This window comes from Dermacentor silvarum, chromosome 9, assembly GCF_013339745.2.
Source record: "Dermacentor silvarum isolate Dsil-2018 chromosome 9, BIME_Dsil_1.4, whole genome shotgun sequence".
Taxonomy (NCBI): Eukaryota; Metazoa; Arthropoda; class Arachnida; order Ixodida; family Ixodidae; genus Dermacentor; species Dermacentor silvarum.
Genome location: NC_051162.1, coordinates 107,502,299 through 107,527,051, shown reverse-complemented (window position 1 = coordinate 107,527,051; position 24,753 = coordinate 107,502,299). Strand labels below are relative to the sequence as shown.

General features: G+C 44.5%; 1 protein-coding gene across 3 annotated transcripts in view; it reads right to left on the bottom strand.

Moving 5' to 3' along the window:
• Positions 1-24,753, bottom strand: part of LOC119464078 (cGMP-inhibited 3',5'-cyclic phosphodiesterase A) — a 376,751-nt gene that overhangs the window by 115,492 nt on the left and 236,506 nt on the right. For 2 of the 3 annotated variants that reach the window (XM_049656481.1, XM_049656482.1), the window contains exon 2: positions 1,816-1,914. The exons of the other annotated variant lie outside the window; for it this stretch is intronic. In XM_049656481.1, the coding sequence (XP_049512438.1) occupies positions 1,816-1,914 (99 nt within the window). The remainder of the gene's footprint in view (positions 1-1,815; positions 1,915-24,753) is intronic. 3 annotated transcript variants of the gene reach the window in all.

Below are 24,753 nucleotides of genomic sequence, written 5' to 3'. Positions count from 1 at the left end.
GTATCTAGCGGCGACTGCGGTTCGAACCGCCATAAATCTTTTTGTAGCTGTTTTAAATCTCGTGATTTTTGTAAGGTATACTCGCAGGTTGGCTGTTTTTTACGGTACGCTTGCATGTCTGATGAGGTTACGCTGCTCGTTAGTTTAATTTCTTTCTAATTTTGCCTTTGACTAAATTGGCGATGCATAAGTTACTTGAATAGCAATGCGGCTTCACTACTGAGCGATAATTACCACTGTATTCACACCTGATAAAAGAAGAGTATTCGTACGAACAGTAAAGCAATTACGGGGATGCGACAGATGTGCGTTTTCTTTTCATATTAAGTGCACACAGGATTTTCACGAAAAAGTAATCGATCCTCCCGCTGCGAACGTGGTAACGATAGTCGGATTCTTCGCTGTCTTATTTAACAACGAGAATGTTCGAGGACATTCTTTTCTCAAGGTAATAAAAACATGTTAACTACATGTACTAGCAGCGCGTTTAGTCGTAATGTCATTTACGCATGAAATTTACATAATGCCGCACGACTCCTGCACTGACAACCTCTTCTATTGTCAAAGTTATGATTGGATATGATGCAAAATAAAAAGGCAAATAAGCATTTATTTACTAACCTTCCCCACTTGAGGTCGGGGTCTCATCTCTTAACACATGTAAAGGGAGAAAACGTTTTTCTCGGCAACTACAGCACCAATTTTGATGAGGTTTCTCGAATTTAAAACAAAAAGTTATTCTAGTGACTGTTGAAAGCCAACTTTTTATTTAGGCCGGGAATTGTTTTTAAAAAATGTTGACAAATGCAAATTTTTAGAAAATAATAGTAAGTTAACAACCATTTAACTCTGGAATGCGACAGAATATGACAATTCGGTAACGTGCATCTAATAGAGCATCCTAAGCGGACCAAATTGTTGTGTTATACATGGCTCTCGAGGACATAGCTTAAATCTCAGTAGGACTTTTGCAAAACTCTCGTAAGCATTGCAACAAATTCACGTAAGACACAAATTGATATATCAAGTTTGTCAGCTTTAGATGCTCAACGGAGGCAGTTTACAGAATTTGGATATCTGTCTTATGTGCAGTGTTGCGGATTTGTAAACTTCGTGCTTCAACTTTTTTAGACATACCAAGTGTCGTAAAAAAAATACAGGGCCTAAATTTATATTCAGCTTCTTATAGTGACAACGATTTCACTTTATCTCTTAAATGCAACAAGTTTCATTTAAGTCGGTCCAGAAGTTGCCTAATTAAAACATTTCTGCATTTTACAAAGAATAGGCGGAATCGCAGTTGGCACCGAGCCAAAGCGTCCTCTGTAAGTCCTGACACAAGAAACCTTAGGCGCCAACTCGTATATGCTGACATGGACAGCAGCGTTAAGAAGACACAGACGCCATTATTTTACTCTTTCTTGTCTCATTAATTGCTGTAGTGTCATTTCTACTACTCGTTTACCTCTTACTAAAACAAAATTCTTCATAAAATTTCTGTTGCGTTTCTACACCATGCATAAGTTTTTGCAAAGGTAGCTTTCTTTCTGGCAAAAGAAAACCCGAAAGTAGGAGAAGTAGGCCTGACGCTCGGATTTTTTAGAAAATGCTAGCAAGTGAGCGAAAACAGAAGAAAAAGGAAGAAAGGCAGAAAAAGTGCCTCAAGGAGGTTCTACTGAAATGCCCGTACGTACTGTCAGAGAGCTCTATTGAAGTCTATTGAAAGAAAATACCTACTCAGTAAGATGTAAGCAGTAAGTACTTTAAGGGTGGCCCACTGACGCGGAACTCGTGCACTGTGAATCAAGCACCCACCTGTCGAATACAGTTGTCGCTTCGATACTCGGAAGAGTACTGATTTCGAGTGGTTTCGGAATCCAGGAACGTGCGATTTTTTTTGTCTCTTCTGAAATTCTGCAAGAGGGCAAGAGAAAGCACGGTGAGAAATTTAGCGAAGAAACTACCCTACCAAAAAAAAAAAACTTCGATTACCATCATATTTCAAAACTTTATACGATGGTATAAGATTCATATCGCCCATAACACGGGAGTTATGGGCGATATGAGACATTCCTTTAGTGAGTATAGTGCACTGCCGAATAGCGTTTCTTACGGCCTCGAAGGTGCATAGCCCTGCGAAATTTGAACGTATAGGCAGGCATTATCAATATATCCTAAATGTTGCTAACCATGGCTTCAATTTATCCTTCCAGGTTATATTTACAATAACGTACACGCATTTAACTTAACAGAAGGAAAACTCACAATCCAATACACTACTAAGTTGGGCAGAAGCGGAAATTTAGCAGCTTCGGTAATAAACTTGGGTTAATTAACAGCTTCTTCATAAACTATATTTTTTCCCTGCGGTGTCGCTGGGCGAAATAATACTAGATGTACGAGTAATACCTGCGTAGCTGATAACGGTTCTTTTACAGGTTTATCTGAGCTTCACTTCTAGAAGCATCCGCAAATACACACATACGAAAAAAAAAACAAGACGTTCGCGTAAAGAAAATTAGTCGTCAATTTCTCTGATGCTGAGGCAAACCTGGTCACCCAGAACTGTAAGCTTAAGGAGAAACGCTATAACTCATGCCCTTAAATTAGTTTGCATCAAAGCCTCACAACTTATCCGGCTTTTCTTTTACTAAGTAAACAACTATCTTAAGATACTCCACTAATGTTTTAAAATATGTTATTGTAATTGAGCATAAATCGTACGCACATTGAAGTGCTCTCTTTCGCTGTTTGTATTCTTATTCGCTTTATTAGCTGGTAAGAACTCGTACTAGTGCGCACCGCTTTTGTGAGAAACATTCCTTGGAAGTTAAGGCGCGCCAGAAGTCATTATTCGCACAGTTAGTTTCTCGCTGCAACGTTTTAGTGTTATAACCACTCGTGAAGTATAAATTACTGAAAGCAAAACAAGGGAGGCGCCGTCCCCGTTTTCATTAACGATGCGCCAAACACCTTTCATATCAACAGACTAGGCTGCCGAATTAGTAACGAATTAGGTAATTAGTAACGAATTAGTAGCAGAATTAGGCTGCCGAATTAGTAACGGTTGTATTCTTCAACTGTTCCTTTCTTGAATCAAATAGCGAACACCAAATAGTGAAGCTTATAACTTTCTCTAATCTAAAACACACTGATTAATGTGCCCTCTTGGGTGGTTTTATTGCCCTATTGCAAAGTAAGTTGACAATGCTTGCACTACAGGTTCCATCACACCTTCAAGGCCGCAAGTCTTTTTTTTTTTTGCAGTGCTATCGAACTCCCGCACTATCCATTTAGTAGGGCAGCTTAGTGACTAATTAATCGTAGCTTCCGAAAAAGCAATAGCCTTTCTTTCTTGTCGTCAAGTTTCTTCTTGTGCTGCACTGTTTTAGCAGAAGGTATAGCAGGGAAAGCGTCGGTGCAGGAACGGGCCGCAGGAATTGCCATGCCCGAGTTGTGTGCAGTTGGCGCGAAAAAAGGGCGAGCAGCAGGATTGAAGTGCAAGCGGCGAACAGGTGCATGCAGAGCAATGTGCAGGGAGGTGCAGTCTGAGGATGCCGCGCTTGTCTCAGTGATAAAGTTGATGAATTTCGACTGACGTCACCCGGTAAATGAATACTTATTGAGCCCGCACGTGCCGGAATGTTTACGTAAGGCTTTATGTTGCCATTTTGGCAATATAAATTCCACTTTACACCCCGTAAAACGTCCCACGAAGTGTTCGCGCAGTCCCGAGGGGTGGGAACGAGCTTTTCTGTAATAAATTATTTCAGTGAACGTTTTCTCTTTAATGGGTACAAAGCTACGTTTTCCGATTGGACAAGGACGTCCATGGAGTCGATAAACGGGTAGTGAAGGTGGGACCAAGTCGCCAGGAGACTTGGACACTGCAAGTGAGTGACGATCCCAGAGCAAACTTCGCACGCATAGTTACCATTTTGAACCCGAACATTTCACAGCAAAAAGCGACAAAATAAAAACGAAAGGAAAGCCCTCAATTGTGCACGCACGAGGAGACAGCTGTGCCATTGCATCCATATGCAAATTAATAGTGTTTCAAAGCGATAGTAGATGTTAAAATTGACGTTTCAGTCTTTTCAGTCCAGTGAAGTAGTAAGATGAAGCGATAACCTGTCCACTAACAAAACCGCTGAATGTGGTCGTTGAGGTTGTAGCTCGCGCTTTTTGTGATCTAACACTATCGACAAAGTTTTCGCGGACAGAAGGTACATTGATGCCACCATGGCACAGTGGCATCCCGCTGTTGCATAAGATATGAAACGCACGAATCATTTCGTTCTCTATTTGAAAGGACGATATCTCTCAGCAAGCCATGAGCATTTCTTCCTTCAAGACGTTACAGTGTTACATTCGTCACTGGTGCACCAGATTCCAGCGGTCTCGAAGACGCACTGATTGTTTTTTTTTAACTTTGCAGTGGATGGGATTGATTTTCCACGACACAAGATCAGCCTTTTTGTTGTAGCCATTCTATCAAACTGGCAGGTGCCGAGGCATTAGCAGAAGTACGATTCTAACTGCAACGCGTCGGAGAGCCTGTGGTCTCAACTTTTACAAAAGGACGTTTAACTTGTGGTTCACGGAATCACCTATCCGCCTCAGACCCAACAATAATTGGTTATACAACACATTCTAAAGTGAATTCTTAATTTATACTGGTCTCTTACGATCCTGGAGAGAGAGAAAGTGACTTTATTTGCACCCGTCAAATAGATGACGGGGTAGAGGCTTCAGCCTAAACCCCCACTTAACCGGAAAAACTACTTGCTTGCTCAGATGGCACAGACACATGCTCACGTCAGTGCATCCATGTATCTGGACAAAGTGCCAATTTCCCCAGTTTTTTCCGAGAAACGCACACTTTGTTTGTGTAAACACATAGATACAGGTTCATCATCACCTGGCCGTTCCTCGTATTTAATTTCCATCCGGGATTGACACGTCATTTGGTGGTAGTTGAAATGTACCACACATTCATTTCTTCATCGCCAGTGATGATTCAGCGGGACGTCTCAAACAAAGTATCAAATTTTCCGAATGTTGAGTGGCAATAACATGATTAAACGCTAGAGATATAGTGCCGACTAAGCCTAGTTTTATTTTTAGACAACACTATTTTGGCTTATTATTTACGGTTTAATTTTGAAACAAAAAAGATGAAAGCCGCTGTCCATGAGGGTCCAATGCCGAGTGAAGAACACAACGAAACATACTAGTTCTTGTCAGTTGTTCTCCAAATACTGGCTGCTGTAATGCGTTGTAAACACTCGCAAGTACAGTTTGAACACCTCTCTTCACCGTCACTATTTAGGTGTGGGGCAGCAAACCGTGGCTATGCCTTTATGCCAAAATTGAGGGTATACTGTGAGTGTGCAATTAAAATCTCATTGCATCATCGCACGCCTAAAGGGGTTGTGCTGTAATACTTCGTCGATATGATACAACTGCCTCTCACAGATCGGATGAGTGAGCCTTAATAAACGTTGTTGTCAAATGTACACCAAAGAGATTGAGTGAGTAGTGACGAAATCATCGGGGCCAAGTGGCCAGCTTTGTGGAGTGGATCTCTCCCTCAGCGGAGGCCTTTGCTGCGGAATCGGGCATCCTCCGCATGGCGTAACTGGGCGGAGGAGCATTTCTAGATAATTGGCATTGCCGATATCTCTAGTTTCCATAACCCCGTTACCCCTAGTAGGCCGACAAGCCATCCACTCGAATAAAGCTTTGCCGTCATCATAGGGCGCTAGATTTGTCGAGTGATTGTCGGCACTGCTTTGACCGTAAGGCTCATGCGGCACATGTGTAAGACATCATAAACGCCGCGACCTTTCTTAACAAAGAAAAAGGCACAGTCACAGTTGCACTGCATCAGCTTCGTTAGGCAACACGAGGTGCCTCTGCCATTGTAAACAATGGTAACCGGGATAAAAATTGTGACTCAAATCTAACCAGGGTCAGACGAAGTCTGCGCGTCACGCCAAAGAACGTCCTTTTCGGGCACGCGGCGAGGACGTGTCCACAGCTCAGGATAAAGTAAACTTGATGAATTAGCATCGATTTTATCTAAAGAAGCCGAAATACGCTTGGGAGGTATAAAGTCAAGGAAGCCTGATTAGTTTGTTCCCCTACCACCACAATGTACATTTCCAATAAACTTCAGATAACTTCTTCCCAAGAATCGCATAGCGCTCAGTGGCTAACTGATTGCTTTATGCATACCTCTATCGCATGACTTGCTGCGCTGTACGAAGCAGGAGTTATTTACCCATGTTGCCTGCTCTGAGCGTAAAAAGTAAACGACGGGATGAAACAAAACAAGAAGTCCACGTGCAAGTACACCATATTTGCGACCTTACTTAAGTAAACACAGACTTATCTCCATCCGTAAGAGATGCAAAACGCTGCTTTCCTTGTCCACGCACTTCCTGTTTACGCTTCCCGCAGGCGCAGGCACTGAGGAGACTTGGGTCAACGGCATCGAGGCGCCGGTCGAGCATGTACTGATGCGAACAACTTAATCCAGTTGCGCTTGAAGACTAAGGACACGCGAGGACACGTGAACACCGCATTTTCCCTGCAAGTCACGCGGCCTATCAGTACACCTCACGATCGTAGAATTTAACTTGGCAGAATTTGTGCTCCTTCATCGCCCGTTTCGAATCTGTAAGGACTGAAATTTGGGCGAGTTTGTAAGAATTCATACTTGCCCGAACGTCCAAATCAACGAGGACACAAGGAAGAAAGCCGGACAGGACGATCGCTCGTCCTGCTCGGCTTTTCTCCTTGACTGCTCGTTTTTTGCACATTAAGTCAAGTATCAGAATCTGTACTCGTGCTTCTCGTTAGTGTTTGAGTTCTTGCTCGTAAACTGTAAAAAGTAGACTTACGCCTCTAAGGTGTACTGGCGTAGCATTTTCGATTTGTAATTTTTGCGATAAACGACAATTGAACTGATTTTTTTATTATTGTATATAGCGCACTAAAAGTGAAGTCTAGTTGAATCAACGAGGGTTCGAGTCACAGGATCGACATAACAACATCTGTCTAACACTATGTATTAGATACTAAGAAATGGTCGCGCATAAGCAAAACCAAAGACGCACATAGAAAAAAATTCTACGATACTTAAAAAATACGACAGTCCAAGCAAAGAAAATGCTTTTTTTTAAATACGAAATTGTTTTATTACTCAAACAGTCACTGTTCATTAAAAAAAATCATAGACATTCTTGTGTGGACACCCGTGAACAGGAACTCTGTTGTAGCTACAGTAACCTGCTCCACAATCCCCCGGAATAATGAAAGTACTCGTAAAGGTTATTTGTCGAATATTCATATGACCAGTGGCCGAAACTTCTGTTTGCATTATAGATTGTGCCTGTAAAGTTGGTGGAAAGTTGTGGGTAGGTCCGAATAATCGATGGGATGCGAATAATCAGACTCCGAAAAAACGGTCGCCGACTATGTTTGTATTCTTGAATAAATTTTCCCTAAACATGACACAAATCAGAAATGATAACATATCTGAGCTGTTATGACAATCGTAATCGAGATTTAACAAGTCTGGCATCTTACGCTATGTTCGTAAATGTTAGCCGGAATGTTCACCAAGCACATGAAAATGTAAACCATTCCACTCCTCATGTTCAATGCTATTTGATATTTCAGAAGAAACGGGCGAATGAAAATCCGGAAGAAAATATTGCTCTTTATTATCGGGGCACAGAATTTTATTGCACCAACGCGAGCGATCTCGAATGTCTAGAAAAGAAAGTTTCTTTATTCAATTTTCCCTTGACATTAATTAAATGTGGGGGCAAAGGTACATCCCGGTTCTGAAAAGCATGTCACCACTATAGACAAGTTAATTAAATTGTGATATATAATATATATATATATATATATATATATATATATATATATATATACATATAAACGCCGAAATAAACTTGTTATTCAACGTGCATTCGCTAAAATACTAGTATAGTTGCCACGAACGCTTATTTTTCAACTATATATACATTACTAAAATTACACACTACAAGAAACAAGCAAGGCAAGTCGTTATAGTAAGTAGGCCGGGAAGTGCGATGGAACACCTAAAACAGATGCTTAATTAAAAAGAAATAAAGTCTACAACTGTGACAACACAGATTTCGAAAAAGACAGGAAGGGATCTAGAAGATCGTCTAGCAACATGTTAAAGCAAAAAGAAAAAAAAGAAAAAAAATTATTGCTTATTATTTCGCGAACGAAAAGCCCGAAGAGATACACCGTGGACGACCGGCAAATATAGCTCGCAGTAAGCGCACGTCAAACCAAATGTATGCGATTGAATTTTAGAAACCCTCGTAAAGACAGTAATATCAAAAGCAAACGACCAACAAGCACAAATAACGTTTACTCTCGGCATTCCAAAGGCAAACGAGAACGCACACGCGCACACACCACGCAGACAAACAAACAGACAAACAAACAAACACACACACACACACACACACACACACACACACACACACACACACACACACACACACACACACACACACACACACACACACACACACACACACACACACACACACACACACACACACACACACACACACACACACACACACACACACACACACACACACACACACACACACACACACACACACCGTGTATGAGGCACAGTAGTTGTCCCCTGGTCTGAAAATTAGAAGTACATAATTTAATTAAGCGTCCCCAATGCTCATTCAGAAGCTTTTCTATCCGCAGACCTGGCGTCGTTATATGGCCACGTCCAGCTTTGCTCATTGGGTACCCGAAAACAAATATCACAAAACCCTCCTCGAACGCAACAGATGCCTTTCCGCACGCATATAACACGTATCAAACATTGTGCGTTACGACAAGTCTCTATCTAAAGAATAATAAAAAAAAAGTGCAGCTTCATTTTCGCAGACAGAGGGTGAACTGAGGAGGTTCTCAATTGACTACCCAGCCATCTGAAGATTTGGAGCTGTGGCCTCTTTTCCTTCTTCTTTATTCTGAGAGCTTCTTCTGCAAATCGTTATCTTGGGCAGCTTTCATGAATCTCTTACGTTAAGAGCTCTCGAATAAGTCAAGAACCAGTGAACGAGCTCGCAACGAAGTATCATGCTCTTCGTTTAAAGAGTCCTTACAGCCCGGTCTCATTCAAAGAGTGGATCCAATATACGGCAAAACACTAAAGTAAGAACAAAAAAAAAAAGGATAACTTAGATAAGCATCGATTAAACGCTCCTCAATAGGCGGAGCCTGTTATGACTTCACGGAGTCAGTCCGCAGATCCGTGGGCCAGCGGTTCGCGACCACTTCAGGGGATTTCTTTTCAGTAAGCATTGTTTATTACATTAACTGATTTATTTCATCATTTGATCTTGACACGATAACAGGTTGTGGTGTCACGATCATATCTCGTGACACCACTACCTCTCGGCATCATTTGTAGGTGCGTCGCAGTGCAAGTATCAGTAAATTTGGTGTTTGAAAGAAGCTGTTTCGTCGCTTGACATGGAGTAATTAGCAGGCGGGGTGTAACTGGTGGTCGCAAACACAATTAAATACTGTAGACTTGAATTTCTGGGCGTATGAGGTGGATAGAAATAAATGTGCTATTAGCGAAGTGACACTACGAGATAGTTGGTCAATGTCGTAAATACATGAAAAGCGCCCGAGGAATTAAACAAAACTGTCAAAGAGGCTGGACAAAAGGAGAATTAAGTGGAGAATCTGAGTCACGTGGCTCACTAGATCGTTCTGTGCATTTACAAAACGCTATAACGACGTCGTCTACAGCCATACCTTATACTTCTTCGTAGCCTATTACCGTGATATAGGCACGTACAAATCTGAGCTCCTTAACTTGAAAGAGACGCTTAAGAGAAAGCTTCAGTTCAGGGCTACTATCTAAATACATGGAAGAAGAGAAATAGTTTTCTCTGCAACCACTGCACCAAATTTGATGATGCTTAAACTTGAACGGGGCGCTTAAGAGGGAGCTTTAATTAGTTAAGGGGCTGCAATCTAAATACACGAAAAGGGAGAAACCGTTTGTTCTCGGCAACCGCAGCACCAAATTTGATGAGGCTTGTCGCAATAAAAGTAAAAGTATATCTTGTGAGTGCTGGTAGCGAATTTGGGTTACAGCCACCAATACATATCTTTATAAACATTGTGGAAAATCGCAAATGATTAGAAAACGAAACTATCAAGGTTACAACTCTAACTTAGCAATGAAGAACTATATCATAATTCTGTAAATTGCACCTAATAGTACATCTAAACTGGGCAAAATTGATACAATGCTATCAAGTAGAACACTAATATTTGAGTGGGACGCTTGCGAAACCCTTCTAAACAATGTAATATTTTAACGTAAGATATAGATTGATAGATCAACTTTATTACCTTCGGATATTCAAACAGTTCTCAGAACTGCGATATGTGTTCTTGGTGCACAGCTACAAGTTCGTAAGATTCCGGCTTCTGTTTTTTTAAACATACACATTTTTGAAAATTACTTTTAACAAAGTTTTAACAAATTAACGCCTTCAATCAAAATTCTGCTTCCACAGTCACTCAGGATTTAACCTTTTCTCTGAAATTCATCAACTTTACTTGAAATCGGCACAGTGGATATCCCAGAAAAGCGTTTCTGTGTTTTACATGTATTTGAATAGGCGGCATCGAAGTTGGGCCCGAGCTAAAGCTTCCTCTTAAGGGAGAGGGGGCCTGATTTTTGATGTCATGTGTAGTCATCTGACAAGAGCATGTCGGCGTGTCACCACCTATGTATTAGACACCTACATTCTGCACACGATTGTTTATAACAACTGTTAACACCTGCCCCCCACATACACACAATAAGAAAACTGACACAGTGGCAGCCAGGTGCAAAAATTGCTGTCGTCCACTCTGAAAGTACTGACTGCTACACAGACTGTCATAAATGTGTCAGACGGATAGTCTTTCCATTTACTGTTCGTACAGCGCGGAAATGCTCGGCTATAAAAGCATTATTTCGTGTTAATCAGCCCGTTCTCTGTTTTACGCCGGCACACAAATTCCACCGACGTAGCAGTTGGTTTCAAACTAACTATCGGATGTTATAACCTCACAAAAAGGTGTTCTTAAGTACATGCATATATTTCTTAAGCCAGGAATGAAAAAAAAAGCACACAGGTTATCAGAGGTTAAATACGCCTGTTGAGTTAAACGACATCTGATACATTATTACAGGATCAATATCGAGAGAAAACAACGCCGCCTAAAAGCAAGCGGATGCGTCGACCACACGATGTAAACATCCACGCCTTAGTAAACAGACGGCGTCATCTTCTTCGACACGGATTCTCGATAGAGTCGGCAAAGATGTCAAGGAAAAGAGACGCCTTGTGACGCCTGTCTCCCAGTTGAAAACATGAGACGACGACGTCCACCTTCCTTCCTTCACAAGCGTGCCATTTCGAGCCGAGTCGAGCCGGCGTGAAAGCCCGACCGCATGTTACGGTCGATACCGGGTCCGATCGTCCTCCCCACGACTGAAACACTCCAAAAACCCAGATCGAGCGGGCACAAACCCCTTGGCCGGCGACACGCTCGTCCCTTTTCCAGAACTATATCGACATCTACGGCTGACGCTGTCAAGGAAACGGGGACATTTTCCCCATCACCCAAGCGTACAAACAAAGATAAACACACATAAACGAACACACGAACACAGAAACAGATGTAAACACAGAAACGTATACACACACGAGAGACAGAGAAAGAAACAGAAAAACAAAAACACAAACACGCCCGAACAAATCAAGATAAACAGGCATACACACTTACAAAAGCACACACTCGCACATGAACGAACATACGCAAACAAACCCAGTCACAGAGAAAGAAACTGAACCGTAAGAACATAAGCGCGCTGAAACAAACACGCATGAACACACGTACACGCACAAAAGCGTGTTTCGCACACCCGACACACGACACAACCCCCCCCCCCCCCCCCCCCACACACACACACACACGATCGTAGGTGCAAGCCCACAGGAACACAGGCATACACATAGAAAACAAACACAAACACACATAATAAAGACACAACAAAGACACAACGCCCGCAGCGCATCCGCCGAGATCCGGGACGGCACTGTGCTCTTAGGAATCTCGCGAGGACGTTGGCTGCAGCAGCGCCACCAAGACACGAGTGGTCGATTTGCGAGCCAAGCAACGTAAGCGAAGAAGAAGAAAAAAAATCTAGCGGAAGCATCACCCGAAGCAACAAACGCAATCGCTAACTGGGGACTGTCGCGAGAAGTGAAAATATCACAAAAAAGATAAACCTCGGAACTGGAAAACGCAAAAAAGAGGAAGCGAAGTCGGGCCCGTCGCGATGCGGATCGGTGCGCAATGGAACAGGAGTCACCGGGCGCAGTCGCAGGAAGGAAAAGCTAATTAACGCCACCTGCTTCGCCCGATTCCTTGAGCTTGATTAAATGCAATTAACGTGTTTGCTCTTCCCTGTGTCCTTGCCAGGTTCCGTTCCTTGCCGACTCGTCTCGCCTCCCCGCCATCTCCAGTGGCTCTTTTCGCTCGCCCCAGGGAAAAAGCAAGCATTTAGCGGCTGCAGGCCCTTTCTGTCGCGCTAGAGACTTCTCCACCACAGGCGCCTTCAAAGCGTTTTTCGGTACAGAGGTCGCCACGACTAAGGGACCTGTTGTTTACCTCCCTGCGATGCAAATGTCTGCGGGGGTAAAGACTGAGATGCCCATAACAATTGCGCATGCGCTGTCAGCACCGACTGTTGCGCGTGACACGAGATTAGGGTAAGCCATCATCATATTCATGTCCGCTACAGAACCGAAGGCCTCTCCTAGCGGCATTCAACTTCTCCCATCCTGCGCCCGCTGACGTCACCTTATGCCTGCAAATATTGCACTTCATCACACCACATTGCTCTCTGCCGCACCCGCAACTGCGCATTCCTTCTCTTGGCCCTCACTCTGTAATTCATTAGACCACTGGTTATTACATGTCCTGCTCGGCTCCATTTCTTGCACCTAATGTCAACTAGAATATTATCCGCTACCTCCGTTTGTGCTCTAACCCACACCGATGTATTCCTTTCTCTTAAGCTTACGCCTACCATTTTTCGTTCCAGCGTTCGTCGAGTGGTTCCTATAGCTACTTCTCAAGTTTCTTTCTTAAGATCGAAGTTTCTGCCCCATATGTTACTGCCTTACGTCACAGAACTTACGAGCAGATGATATCCGACATCAGGGAAGTACACCACCATGCTCTGGAAACAGGGCACAGCGTAGTCTTCCAGTGGATTCCTGCTCACTGTGGCATCGTCGGCAACGACATTGCTGTCAGAGCTGCGCGGTCGGCCCACGAATACACCCAGACGCGTACAATACCTTTGGCGAGGACGGACACTGCCGGGGAACTTCGTCTGCTTGCACGCAAAAAGTCACAAGCTTTATGGAGTTCAAGTGCCTTCAATTGCCGACTGTATAAGTTGGACCCCTTGCTACGGCTACAAGTGCCATCTAGCCTTTCGCGCAGCGAAACAACCTTGCTGTGCCGCTTGTGGCTGGGAGTGGCGTTCACGAACGCTTACTCATATCGTATGGGAATGGCCGAGAGCCTGATGTGTGACTCCTGTAGGTGCTAGGAAACCATCGAGCACCGATTGTGTACCTGTCCTCGCTACGACGTACAACGCCTCTCTCTCAGGACAACTTTAAACCGATTGGACTCGAGATCGTTCTCTGAGTCAAAGATACTCGGACCGTAGCTACACCCATCACTGGCACAAAAAGCGATGCGTGCATTAGTACAGTTTTTGAAGTGCGGCAGTTCAAGAGACCGCTTATAGTGTCCCTGTACATCGTTCCACGTGTACTCAGTACTCACTTTCTCCCTATTTTCCTCTATTCCCCGTTTCTCCTACCCCTAGTGCAGGGTAGCAAACCGGATGCTCTTCTGGTTGACCTTCCTGCCTTTCCTCTCCTTGCTCTCTCTCTCTCTCTCTTTCTTTTCAAAGATCGCGGTAAGCTGCCGGTCATGACTCTAACTCCTAAAGTTAGCGTAAGTGCCGTAGAAAGCACCGGTGTTTCAGCCGTATTGAACTATCTGCACGGAGAAACGCCTGCCCGCATTCGCGGATAGTAAGGTACGGCAGAACGAAGCAATTGTAACAGAAAGCACAGCAGATACTAATGTGCGCCAAGCCTAAAGTTCCTTCCTGTCTAATATCACCGTTGAAGCGCTGTTCTGAAAGTTACTGCAAAATTTAAGGAGGGGGAAATAAGAGAGGGGGTTTCAAGCTGCGAAGAGGAGTAAATAGAGAGAGGTGGTAAGGACAACACAAAACATACTGTGTATATTTCTCGTAGACGGTGGACCAGGAACAGGAGTGAAATAAGCATCACCAGATAATGATGAGCATTTTTCGGAAGCAATGTTTCGTGCCCTCATAAGTGTAAGTTTACGTAGCCAGAAAACAACCTTGATATTTTTCTGATTATTATGTATTTTCGATAATTTCACTGCAATTAGGAAACTTCGAATTACATAAATAACTACTTCTAAAACATTTCATGCTAGAAAGGAAGAGAAGTGCCCACGTTTAATACTGAGTCAACTTCGACCAACATCATTGCTCGATTATCTGAAATAAACATATGCGCCGTACCTGTGTTAGAGAACGAGCGCTTCACTTAAAATTTGTTCTTCCTGGAATGACGCGTATATCGCAACCTTGACGGGGCGTGAAAAGTGCCCGCAAGCGAGCTCTACCGTTAGCAACTTCAAAAGCTGGCTTCCCTGTAGTAACAGTGTTTATTAGGAGAAGCCTACTTCAGCAGTTTCCGTTTCACAGATAGCAAGTATCGTATTTACTCGAATCTACCCTCCCATTTTCTTAACGCCAAATGCGCCCAAAACTGAGGAACGGTGTTCAATTTACAGATAATAACACAGCAGTTTACATATATTGTTCTATGTCTGCTGTCGCTACAGCAGCGGCTGGAGTGTGTGAAATACGTGAACTATGAAGAACGAACTATATGGAACTATATGAGCTACGAATAAGCAGCTATAAGCAACTATATGAATGGCAAACTGTCCATTATGTGTCCGAAAAACCAGTAACACTATCATAAAAACGACCACTATGATAATGAGTCGAGCCGGTGTCAATACCCGAGCCTTCTCATCTCAGAGCTGAACCGATTGCCCCATTCGTAGATCAGGTACCTGAAAGATGTAGGAAGGTTTACCACTTCGTAAGCCAACGCGGAGTACGTGCGTCGTATACTTATCGCTGATGATCACTGATTGCTCCGCGTCCGGTGATAAAATGATTGTATCGACGAGAGAACGCATGGAGTACACACGTCAAGGAGTCGCGCAGTCGAGCCTGAATCTTTAATCGTAGTTAAGAAATGTACCGGCTAACGTCACGTACCTCGCTGAGCACGTCACGGGCCATAGGATCCCATCACGTGAGAATAATTGCCCTATCCACCATCAGAGGAATTGCTTTACAGATCCGCACGGCGTCCAAACGCGACTACTCGACTCCCTCTAGTAGGATCGCAGCACTAGCTTTCGGGACCGAACGGTGCAGCCAAGTCGCCTGATACGCCGGAACCGAGGCCAAGTCCAAATAAAACAAAGATCAAAACATTGAGTGGCAACCAGTCGATACAAACGTCTTCATTTACTTCCTTTTTTGGCTCTTCATAATTTTGCTGCTTCTACATTCAAGTAATGGCTTGCTCCCGCAAAGGTTGAAAAAAAAAAGGAAATACACCACGGGCGGAAGCTTGTCTGCTTGATGAAGGACAAGAACAGAAGGCAAGGCCCCCAGTATCGCTCTTAATGCAAAGAGGAAGAGAAAATCGCTAAACGCTGCGGAGTCAACTGCAAAGATTGCTTTGCTTTTCACAAATTCCTCTCGCAGAATCATCATACTACTCCGCTCAAGGGACATTCCTTCTCGCCACTCCCAAGTGACAACATAAAGGAAGAGCATCGCGAGGATGGAGCCTACTCGTCCTCCAGTCGACGGACAATAAGAGAAAGCAGCCGCAAGGCTGCTCCATCAACTGCAGCTGGCTGGTACACACGTACAGACACGCACATAAAAGCAAAGAATAAGAGCCGGAGGGGAGGTGGCCACGGAGGCAGCAAAGCAAAACTTTCTCTGCGGGGGTACGACTCCTCTATAATTCACGCTCTGCTGGGCAGCAGCGCGCGTCGCTTGTTTTCCCGTAAGAACCGCGAGGCCAGGAGAGGAGGTAACGGGGGAGGGAGTCACTGCGTCCGAATGAAGGCGGCTGTAAGCGGGGGGAAAAGAGATGAAGGGACCCTGCCTTTGTGGAGATGCTTCGCCGCAGAACGACAGGGCGTTGCGGCGGAGAAGGGTTGCGGGCAGCAGCGAAGCTGCGTTTGTACGCGGAGAACTGCAGCATGGCAGATGAAAATACATAAGGGGGAGGAGGGGGGTACAAGGCTGCTGGAAACGAGAGACAGAGAGAGAGAGAGAGAGGGCATCCTTGCTGGATGGTAGAAAGGGGAAAGCCTTGCCTGACGGAAAAGGAAAGGGTGGAACCCTGCCGTAGGGGTGAAAGGGAAAAAAGAGCCCTGTAGGCTAGCCGAAAGGGGACAGGCCTGCGGGCTGTTTGAGGCCACAGAGACACGCACAATAGGCGGTGGACCGGCGGCTTAGAATGATGGCAGGCCGGCCGGAACGGTGTCCCGCTTCGCGGGAGAAGCGTCTTCTCCTCGGAACGCTGCGCAATGCGCGGGAGTGAAGGGGGGAGGCAAGCGGATGGGACAAGCCGTGGATGGTCAGAGAGACACAAGGGACGACCGCCAGCGTCCGAGTCCGAGAAAAGAGCTAGCCGGAGCAAGAATGCGGCACAGTAGAGAGACAAGATCAGAGTTGGCGGTGCTGCATTCTTTGTTGATCGTTCGGCGATCGTCCGTCTTGGTGCATTCGTTTGATTCTATTTTCTTTCTTTCTTTCTTTTTTGACGCTCGCGATACGACAAAGAGTGGACGTTGCGCGACAGTCTGTGCTATTCAACTAAAGGAAAGGAAGATACAAAAACAAAAAAGATACCGTTCAAGTCCTTCGCTGTTGTGGAATCGTCGGTAATGTCCTCACATATTCTTTTCTAGTTTCGAAAGAACAAGAGTTGGCTTCACTGCCGCGGTAGCGACCATTTGGGGCATGAGCACGGCTGCACATGCAAGAAGTGTAATAGCTGCGGGGTGTGCTGGCTAAGACAACTTATGAGCGCCCTCGCAATATGTCAAGGAATGCGCCAGCATTTCGCGCACTGATTACGACTTTGAGATGTAAATTAAAGCTAGCATTTACTACGACAGCCAGAAAACCAACAAACGAACAACGTGTATGAAATGGCCCAACCCTTACAGAAATCAGTTTAAACTTTGTATTGTATTTTTATTGACTTTATGTTGGCTTCAATATAAAGTCTGTTGAAATTATATTGAACAACGTGCATTATTTTTGCAAGGGAACACATGGCGCACTATCCTTCAATGTTTTTAACTTCCAGCGTCTCTGCTACGCAAGTGCTCGCTGTAATTTAGTGATTTCTGAGAGAAAACGAATACCACCAATATAATTCCAATGTTTGTGTCTCTAGCTCTGAGCAATTCGAATGACACTAAGACAGAACAGCTAACTAAAAAAAATATGCAGATCGGACTACACGTTTCAATGTAAGTATACAATGGCACAATTGTGTTTCCTATGATCCTACGCAGTGTTCACCCTCAGGAAATTCTTCATGTTTGTCCACAACAAAATTCACAACTGTAATCTCGCGCGATCTTTATGTTTACGCACTACACCGCTCACAAGCTATGTGGAAATGCAAGGATAAAGTCAGGTTAATGCATCGTGTTAAACATCTACGCAGCGATGTCAGGAGAACGAAGACGATGCATGATGCTTGTTGAGGGGTTAGTGGTGACAACAGGCATGCGCACAGAGAAGTGCGCATATATTTAAGGAGTCTGTACATTTTATGCCACAGTGACACATACAAATTTGTGAGTATTGGCCACGAAAGGGGACTCCCAAGGCGGCACATACCGAATGGTTAAGTCAAATAAAGCCGAGTGAATCAGAGAATCAATTGAATATACTGAGCTATTCAGTTCAAAGGCCGGTGTGCTTTAGAGATACATATGAAATTACATTGTAATTCAGGTTTCGTGCACCGTTTCTTTTATAACGCAAAAAAGGAGGTGCAATTGGTACTAAATTTTTGGCCTGAGCACAGGGGTTGTTAACAGGTACTTGCATTCGGCGCTCAGATAACCTGCAAATTAAATCCACAAATTTATCAGTCGAGTCACGGACCCGACCCATCGGCAGACGGCTGCAGAGCTAGCCACGCCATAACCGGCAGGCTAAGCAAAGAAAGATTCGCTTTATCGTCTTATCAGTCTTATATTGCCCACTAAATCCGAGATTACACCAAGTGCTGTGATGTTCCTCCATGGCTATCAAATAAGACGGTGCAGAATGTGACAGATGCTAGACATGTGGACAACACAAGCAGCAGCGGAAACAAAAGAATGATCAAATGTTTCCGTTGGACCTATATACCTCATGGTTCAAACGAAAGAATATAACAATGTTTCAATTATTTCACTGAATTCGAGTCAATAGGACTGCAGCATTTCAACAAGTGCCGGCATTAGCTTCTTGGATATTTGAGTGTTTGACTCTGATGTTCTCAGTTACGAGGCTCTTTCGGTTTTCGAAAACTGGCTCAAGAAGCATTGAAACAGCCTAAGCCTCGCGTGGGCTTATGCTGCTCTTGAGCAAGATGTTAACACTACGGGCCACCAGATAGGTTTGGACCGCGTACGTGTCATTGCGATGAACAGAAATTTGAACCAGCGACTTCGAGTGGCTAGGTATACAAACACATGTATAAAAAATTTAGTCGGAATCACGGAACTCTTCATATAATCTATTCTTAGACCCTTACGTCACGTGCTCTGATACCAGTATACCGCAATGTTCATCGTTTTTACCGTTCACTGTGAACAGGGATCTAGAACATGGGTCGAAACATGAAAGTTTAAATAAATTTTAACGCTGGTCGGCGTCTGTGTAGTTACATCAGTACCTGCACCCTACCAGAGATGTATAAATGGGCCGTAGCAAGAGGAATCTGGTCGAATGACAATGTCACAGCGTTGGCCAGGGTGTCCGAGTGCGAAGTTCAAGAGGCGACGCGTGGCCCCGAAAGCGCCGGCTTGAAGCAACAGAACGGAAAACCGGATGAGAGAGAGGTTATTCATCGCTGTTCCCGAACCGAGCTGCCGACACCGAACGCACGCGGAGCACACAACAGGTCTCATCGCACGTACAACACGGTCGCCTCCGCTTGATTCGATAAGGGGCCACTGATGCGCGCCCGATAACACGCGCGAGACGCATTTTTGACGCCGAGTGAGAACCGTCGCCGCGGAGTTAAAAAACGATGTTGCCACGGAGGCGCACGCGCATGTTCGAGCAGAGTTTATAGACAGACCACGTCGCTGGAATGGCCGCATGTGATCGAATGTTCGGCGTGGACCAAATTTGGAGGGAAATGAAAACAAACAGACGCAGCGAACGGAAAGATATAACTGCGTGTCGGCCAGGGCATACAATGTGGAATGAACACCACGACACAAAGAAATAGACAAGGAAAAGAAAAGAAACTGTTTTTTTTTCTTCTTCCGGAATAAGCGGGGAAGAGTTGCTGGCACAACACGAAGTTTGAATGAATGATTGATGCGAAAATTGGGTTCGCGCGAGTTCACTCATATAATTGCTCACGAATACCATCGCTCGAAAATTTATCAATCGAAGCCAGCTCCCACATACATATTTTATTTTGTGTCTTCAAAGCTCTATCAGCTTTATTTATGAATGTTCAACTGTTGATACCAGGCGGCGGTTAAAACCAAAGCCTCAAAGCGAGGGCCTCTAAGGTTGGTCTACAAAACTTTCTGATCGACAGCTTACTCTGGAGTCAGTCATGCTAGGAATAAATTCAACCAGGGGTGGTGGGAATTGGTAACCTAGCGGAGGATATCGTATTAAGTTAGACCACCGTGTTTTCTTAGATGTGTACTAAAATCTTTGCACGTGGGTGGTCTCTCTAGAACGCGGCTGCGGGACCGACCGGGAGTCGTACCCGGGACTCTGTGATCAGCCGCAGAATGCCCAAGCTAGAGATCCAAGAGAATACGTTGAAGACCATGCAGAGAGCTAAAATCCAAGATAGGCAAACGATCGAAAGTAACGTTGTTGATTCATTATAACTATTTTAAGACGCCAAATAACACACGACACACAAGACAAGACAACGGGACTCTCTTGTGAACTTTCTCTACTGTGCTTTGTGATATTTGGCGCCTTGAATGCATAGATACCAACTTGCCCAACAAGAAATTCTCTTAACGTTAATAAGACGCCGCGCGTTCATGCCAGAGTTGGTGGAATTAAAATGGGGAAACATAAAGGAAAGCCAAAGTTCAAAAGTGATTTGCGCAAACTCATTTTGCGCAAGTAAGTAACAAACGGGAGCAACTGGAGCAATTAGGACAAACTCTATAAGCATGAGTGTTGTTGAAAGGAAGAATTATATTCGGCACCCAGATTTTAAAGCCTTCCGCCAAGGAGTGGCTCTCGAAAAGCCGAAAACGCGACGAGGCTGAGAGTTAACGCTCTTACGCTCTTTATGCCAAAACCTTACGTGCACTGGTTATCCGCAGCAAAGTGACCCAGTTCCGTCTTCCTTACACGAACAAAATTTTTTTTAATTAAAAAATTCGAGCGGGCGCATGTCGTTGTCCGTGCAATAAAGGATGCATGCAAACTTAATGCGACTGTATAACGCCAGCTTAGACATCAAGCAGAAATGTATGAAACGACAACGTAGAACGTAAAAAAAAGAAAGAAGAAAACCCCGAAGAGGACACAAACGGCAAAACTCAAAGAAGATGGCGCTCTCGACTTCCACCTTACGCTCATCAGGGATGTCCAGATGGCGCTCGGGTCGCGCCACCGCAGCGCGCGGGACTCCCCCTAGCGGCGGCGCGGCAACTGAGCAGACGACAGCAGGAAGGGCAGATGGAATGGCGGTGGTGTTGGTGGGGGGGAAAGGGGCGGGGGTGCGGGTAGATTTGAGAGGCGCGCTCGGAGCGGCCGTTAGAGGCCTGCCGCGGACGGACGCCGTCGATGAATTATGCAGCGCCACAATAAAAGGGCGGCTAAACGGGGCAGCCCGGGAGCAGCGCGCCGTCTCCGCTTGTGCGGCCGCTGCGTCGACTGCACGCGTACACTGCCTCACCGCATTAGCGACTGTCCCGGCGCTCGGCTCTTTAACGGCTCGACGGAGTATGTCATAATGCCCGTGTCGCGTTCTAACGTCGAAGGGATTACAGCAACAAGTAACCACCCTACCTCTCACGCACGCACACAGGCTTACGGTGATAGCGTTATGCTCGAGGAGCGGTTACTACTGCCCTATCTCACTTAGGAAGCTTCCATTCTCTAATGCGGATTACCACTTCGCAACAAAGCTTAAGTATAGATACGAATGTCTGCATATAGGAATATAGCTACTATACTTGGATTTTGTGTAAGTGTAGTTCGGCAGCAACACAATTTATGGCTTACCGCGGCGCTCGTGTTAGGCCTGTTTACTGGCGTATATCGCTGTTGTCAAAAGCAACTAGGCCACTAGGACCAAGCAAGCGTGTCGACTAGCTGTGGCGCGGAACTCTTGGCGCTAGAATGCCCTCGAGGGCGAGGACGTGAGTCGGATTGTCGCTACCGAACTTTCGAGGACGTATGAGACAAAGCGACAAATTTAGTGACCAACTAACAACTAAATTAACATATTAGGAGTACCAATTAGGAATAGTTTGTTAATTGACCTCAATTAAGGATTAGATTCTAAGGCACTCTTTGCAATTTGTGAATTTGAGCAGGCGAATATGGCGAACAGCTCAGACGACGGGACAGGCAGCGAACAGGAGAGATGCGCTGTCCTGCACAGTTCACTTTTCAGAGTTCACGTTCATAGTTCACACTTGCGGCGTCATCTGCATCATAAGCAATGTTGAGCTTAAACCAAGTAGTCCAGCCTGGTAGCATCGCGGAGGCGGCGTTTAGAAGATTTTAGAAGATTTAGAATTCAGAAGAAATTCCGAGGCTTCCACCAGTTTGGAGGTTAGCGTTCCCAAAATGTGCTACAAAGTACATTGGTCAACGAGTTAAATTTGTGCTACGCTGCTTTTAAAAGAAGGTGTTTTGTTGAAAACGTAGCTAGAGAAACGGTGCATTTCGTCGAAGTTTGACGGTGCTTTTCTCAAAACTGCTGCTGGCTACAAAATTGGTTCTTTCTAAACGTGCCTTGAAAAGTCACTGGTTTCAATTCGTCCATACAAACCAACATGCAAAGCCTAAAGCAAAATTTCAGAAATTGGCATAATGCCATCGCGTTAATCAGCTACATATTTACCGTGGTTTCTCCCGCAATGGTTGCATGCCTCATCGAGTAATTCAGTTCAGGGAACAAAACTGTGCTGCCTGTCAGAAGTTATGTTAAAAAAATCTGTTCAAATTAAAAAAATAGCATACAGCAAACATGAAAATTTATCTGCAAGGAATATGAACGAAATAACACTACTACTCAAATCATTTATCACTATGCAGTTACACAACAACTAAATTTTCCTCGCTGGTCGCTCATCAGCCTGCCAGAACAACGGCTCAAACGCAAGAAAAAAATATATACTTTGATGAACGCAAGCGCTGCAGCATTAAATGAGTTTTCATTCTGGAACCGCAGGTAACATTCGCTGTGCAGGGAAGAATGCGCACAAAAATACATTCGACTTGCAAAGTCGTATGTATTTTCAGGTCTGATGTGGTGTAATTTGTCATTCGTTTCGAAACAATTTTCGCGTGCTCTCTCAGATTGAAACTTAATTGAAGTCAGCGCTTAGACCATTTGTCTCGCCTTTTGGGAGAGCTGCGGTTTTATTAGCATCGCTTCGCTATAGCGCCGCGTTTCTGTAATGAATGAATGAATGAATGAATGAATTAATGAATGAATGAATTAATGAATGAATGAATGAATGAATTTACCATATTGGCTAAAAAAGCATTCCAAAATGGAGAGGGTGATCACAAAAGCGTGCAGGGCACTAGTGCGTACCCAGAGTTTGAGTTATATCGAGGTTGGGGCCAAGGACAGACATCGCAAGTGTTTGCTGTTGACATAGAAATGTAGAAGACAGCCTTCTTAATGTTTTAATATACACATCAGCCTTCGAAACGAAAACGGTCCTATATATTCTTTAGAAGAAAGCGCAGTGGATACAATGCCTTCTTATTTGGAATAGCAAATTATACTAAGTGTCTGCACTGACTCGCGAAGCCTACTGTATGAGGCCTCTAAGGTGCTGTTTGAGCATCCAAGATCTGTAATCCCGAATATCTTACTTGCGATAGTATTATTAGCGATGGGGTCAGCGGCTTATACTCACGTATCAATCAACTTATTTCATATTCCCGAATTCACTGTTTTTGTAACTGCTGTTGGCAGGCGCTGCAATTGCAGGACTGAAGCCGGTCTGCACTCAAGGCATAACCACTTAGTATGGGACCTTAAGCTAGCACATCACTCGAGATATCTTGCCAGAAATTTAATTTTTAAAAATGAAGTTTAATTTCACGTAACATATTCGAAGAAAGCGCGCGTACTTATTCCATGCCCTTGTCCAAACTAGATAGAACCCAAAGTATTTGGTTATAAATGTTTATCAAGTTTTGTCTAATCTTATCAAGACTAGCCACGTGCAGTGTACGAGCTCAAGAGCAAGAAATACGTTTCGCGTTCGGTAGCGTTATCGTGCGTTCTTGCCCGTTACGTACTATATTAACAGTTGAACCGTAATGTCCACTGTTGAAGAGAACACCTAATTAGCTTTCCGCCATCAATTACAGCTGAGATATGCGACAAAGGCCTCGTGATCTTTTTTTTAAATTTTCGCATGTGCGTCGGCCTAACGCTTCCCGTCAGTAACTTTGCTTTCCAATAAACTCGAAGAAGTATTGCGGTTATAACACATTTATTGACAGTCAGGTGTTCCCTTTAGTGTGCACGGCTGAATCTCAGAGCTCAGCACTCGGAAATCTGGCGACGAAAATTCCTTCATCGTGGGTCACCTACCGGAACGACGGCCATAACGGAAGAAGGGTTGCCCCGCATCGATGAACGCAAGCACAGGCTTGGAATGAGACGCTCTTCCGAAATTTCCAGAAATATTCGCTGTCGAAGGAAGCAGCGATGCGCACAATGAAACACTCGATTTGAATAGTGAAGTTTCCAAGTCTGGTGTGAAGTGGCGTAAATTGCGGTCCAGGTTGCTAACAAGGTGTTGTTAGTATAGGGGCTCCAACCTGAACGTAGCCGAACACACCTAGGACTGGCACGGCCACCACTCACATACTAACGTGAGCTCAAAAGGCACGAGCAAGCGTGCCGGGTTGAGAGCAAATATCGAACTCGTACTCTAAAAAAATGGTAGACTCATACGCGACAGGAGCCGCGCACCCACCACGTGCTCCGTCTAAAA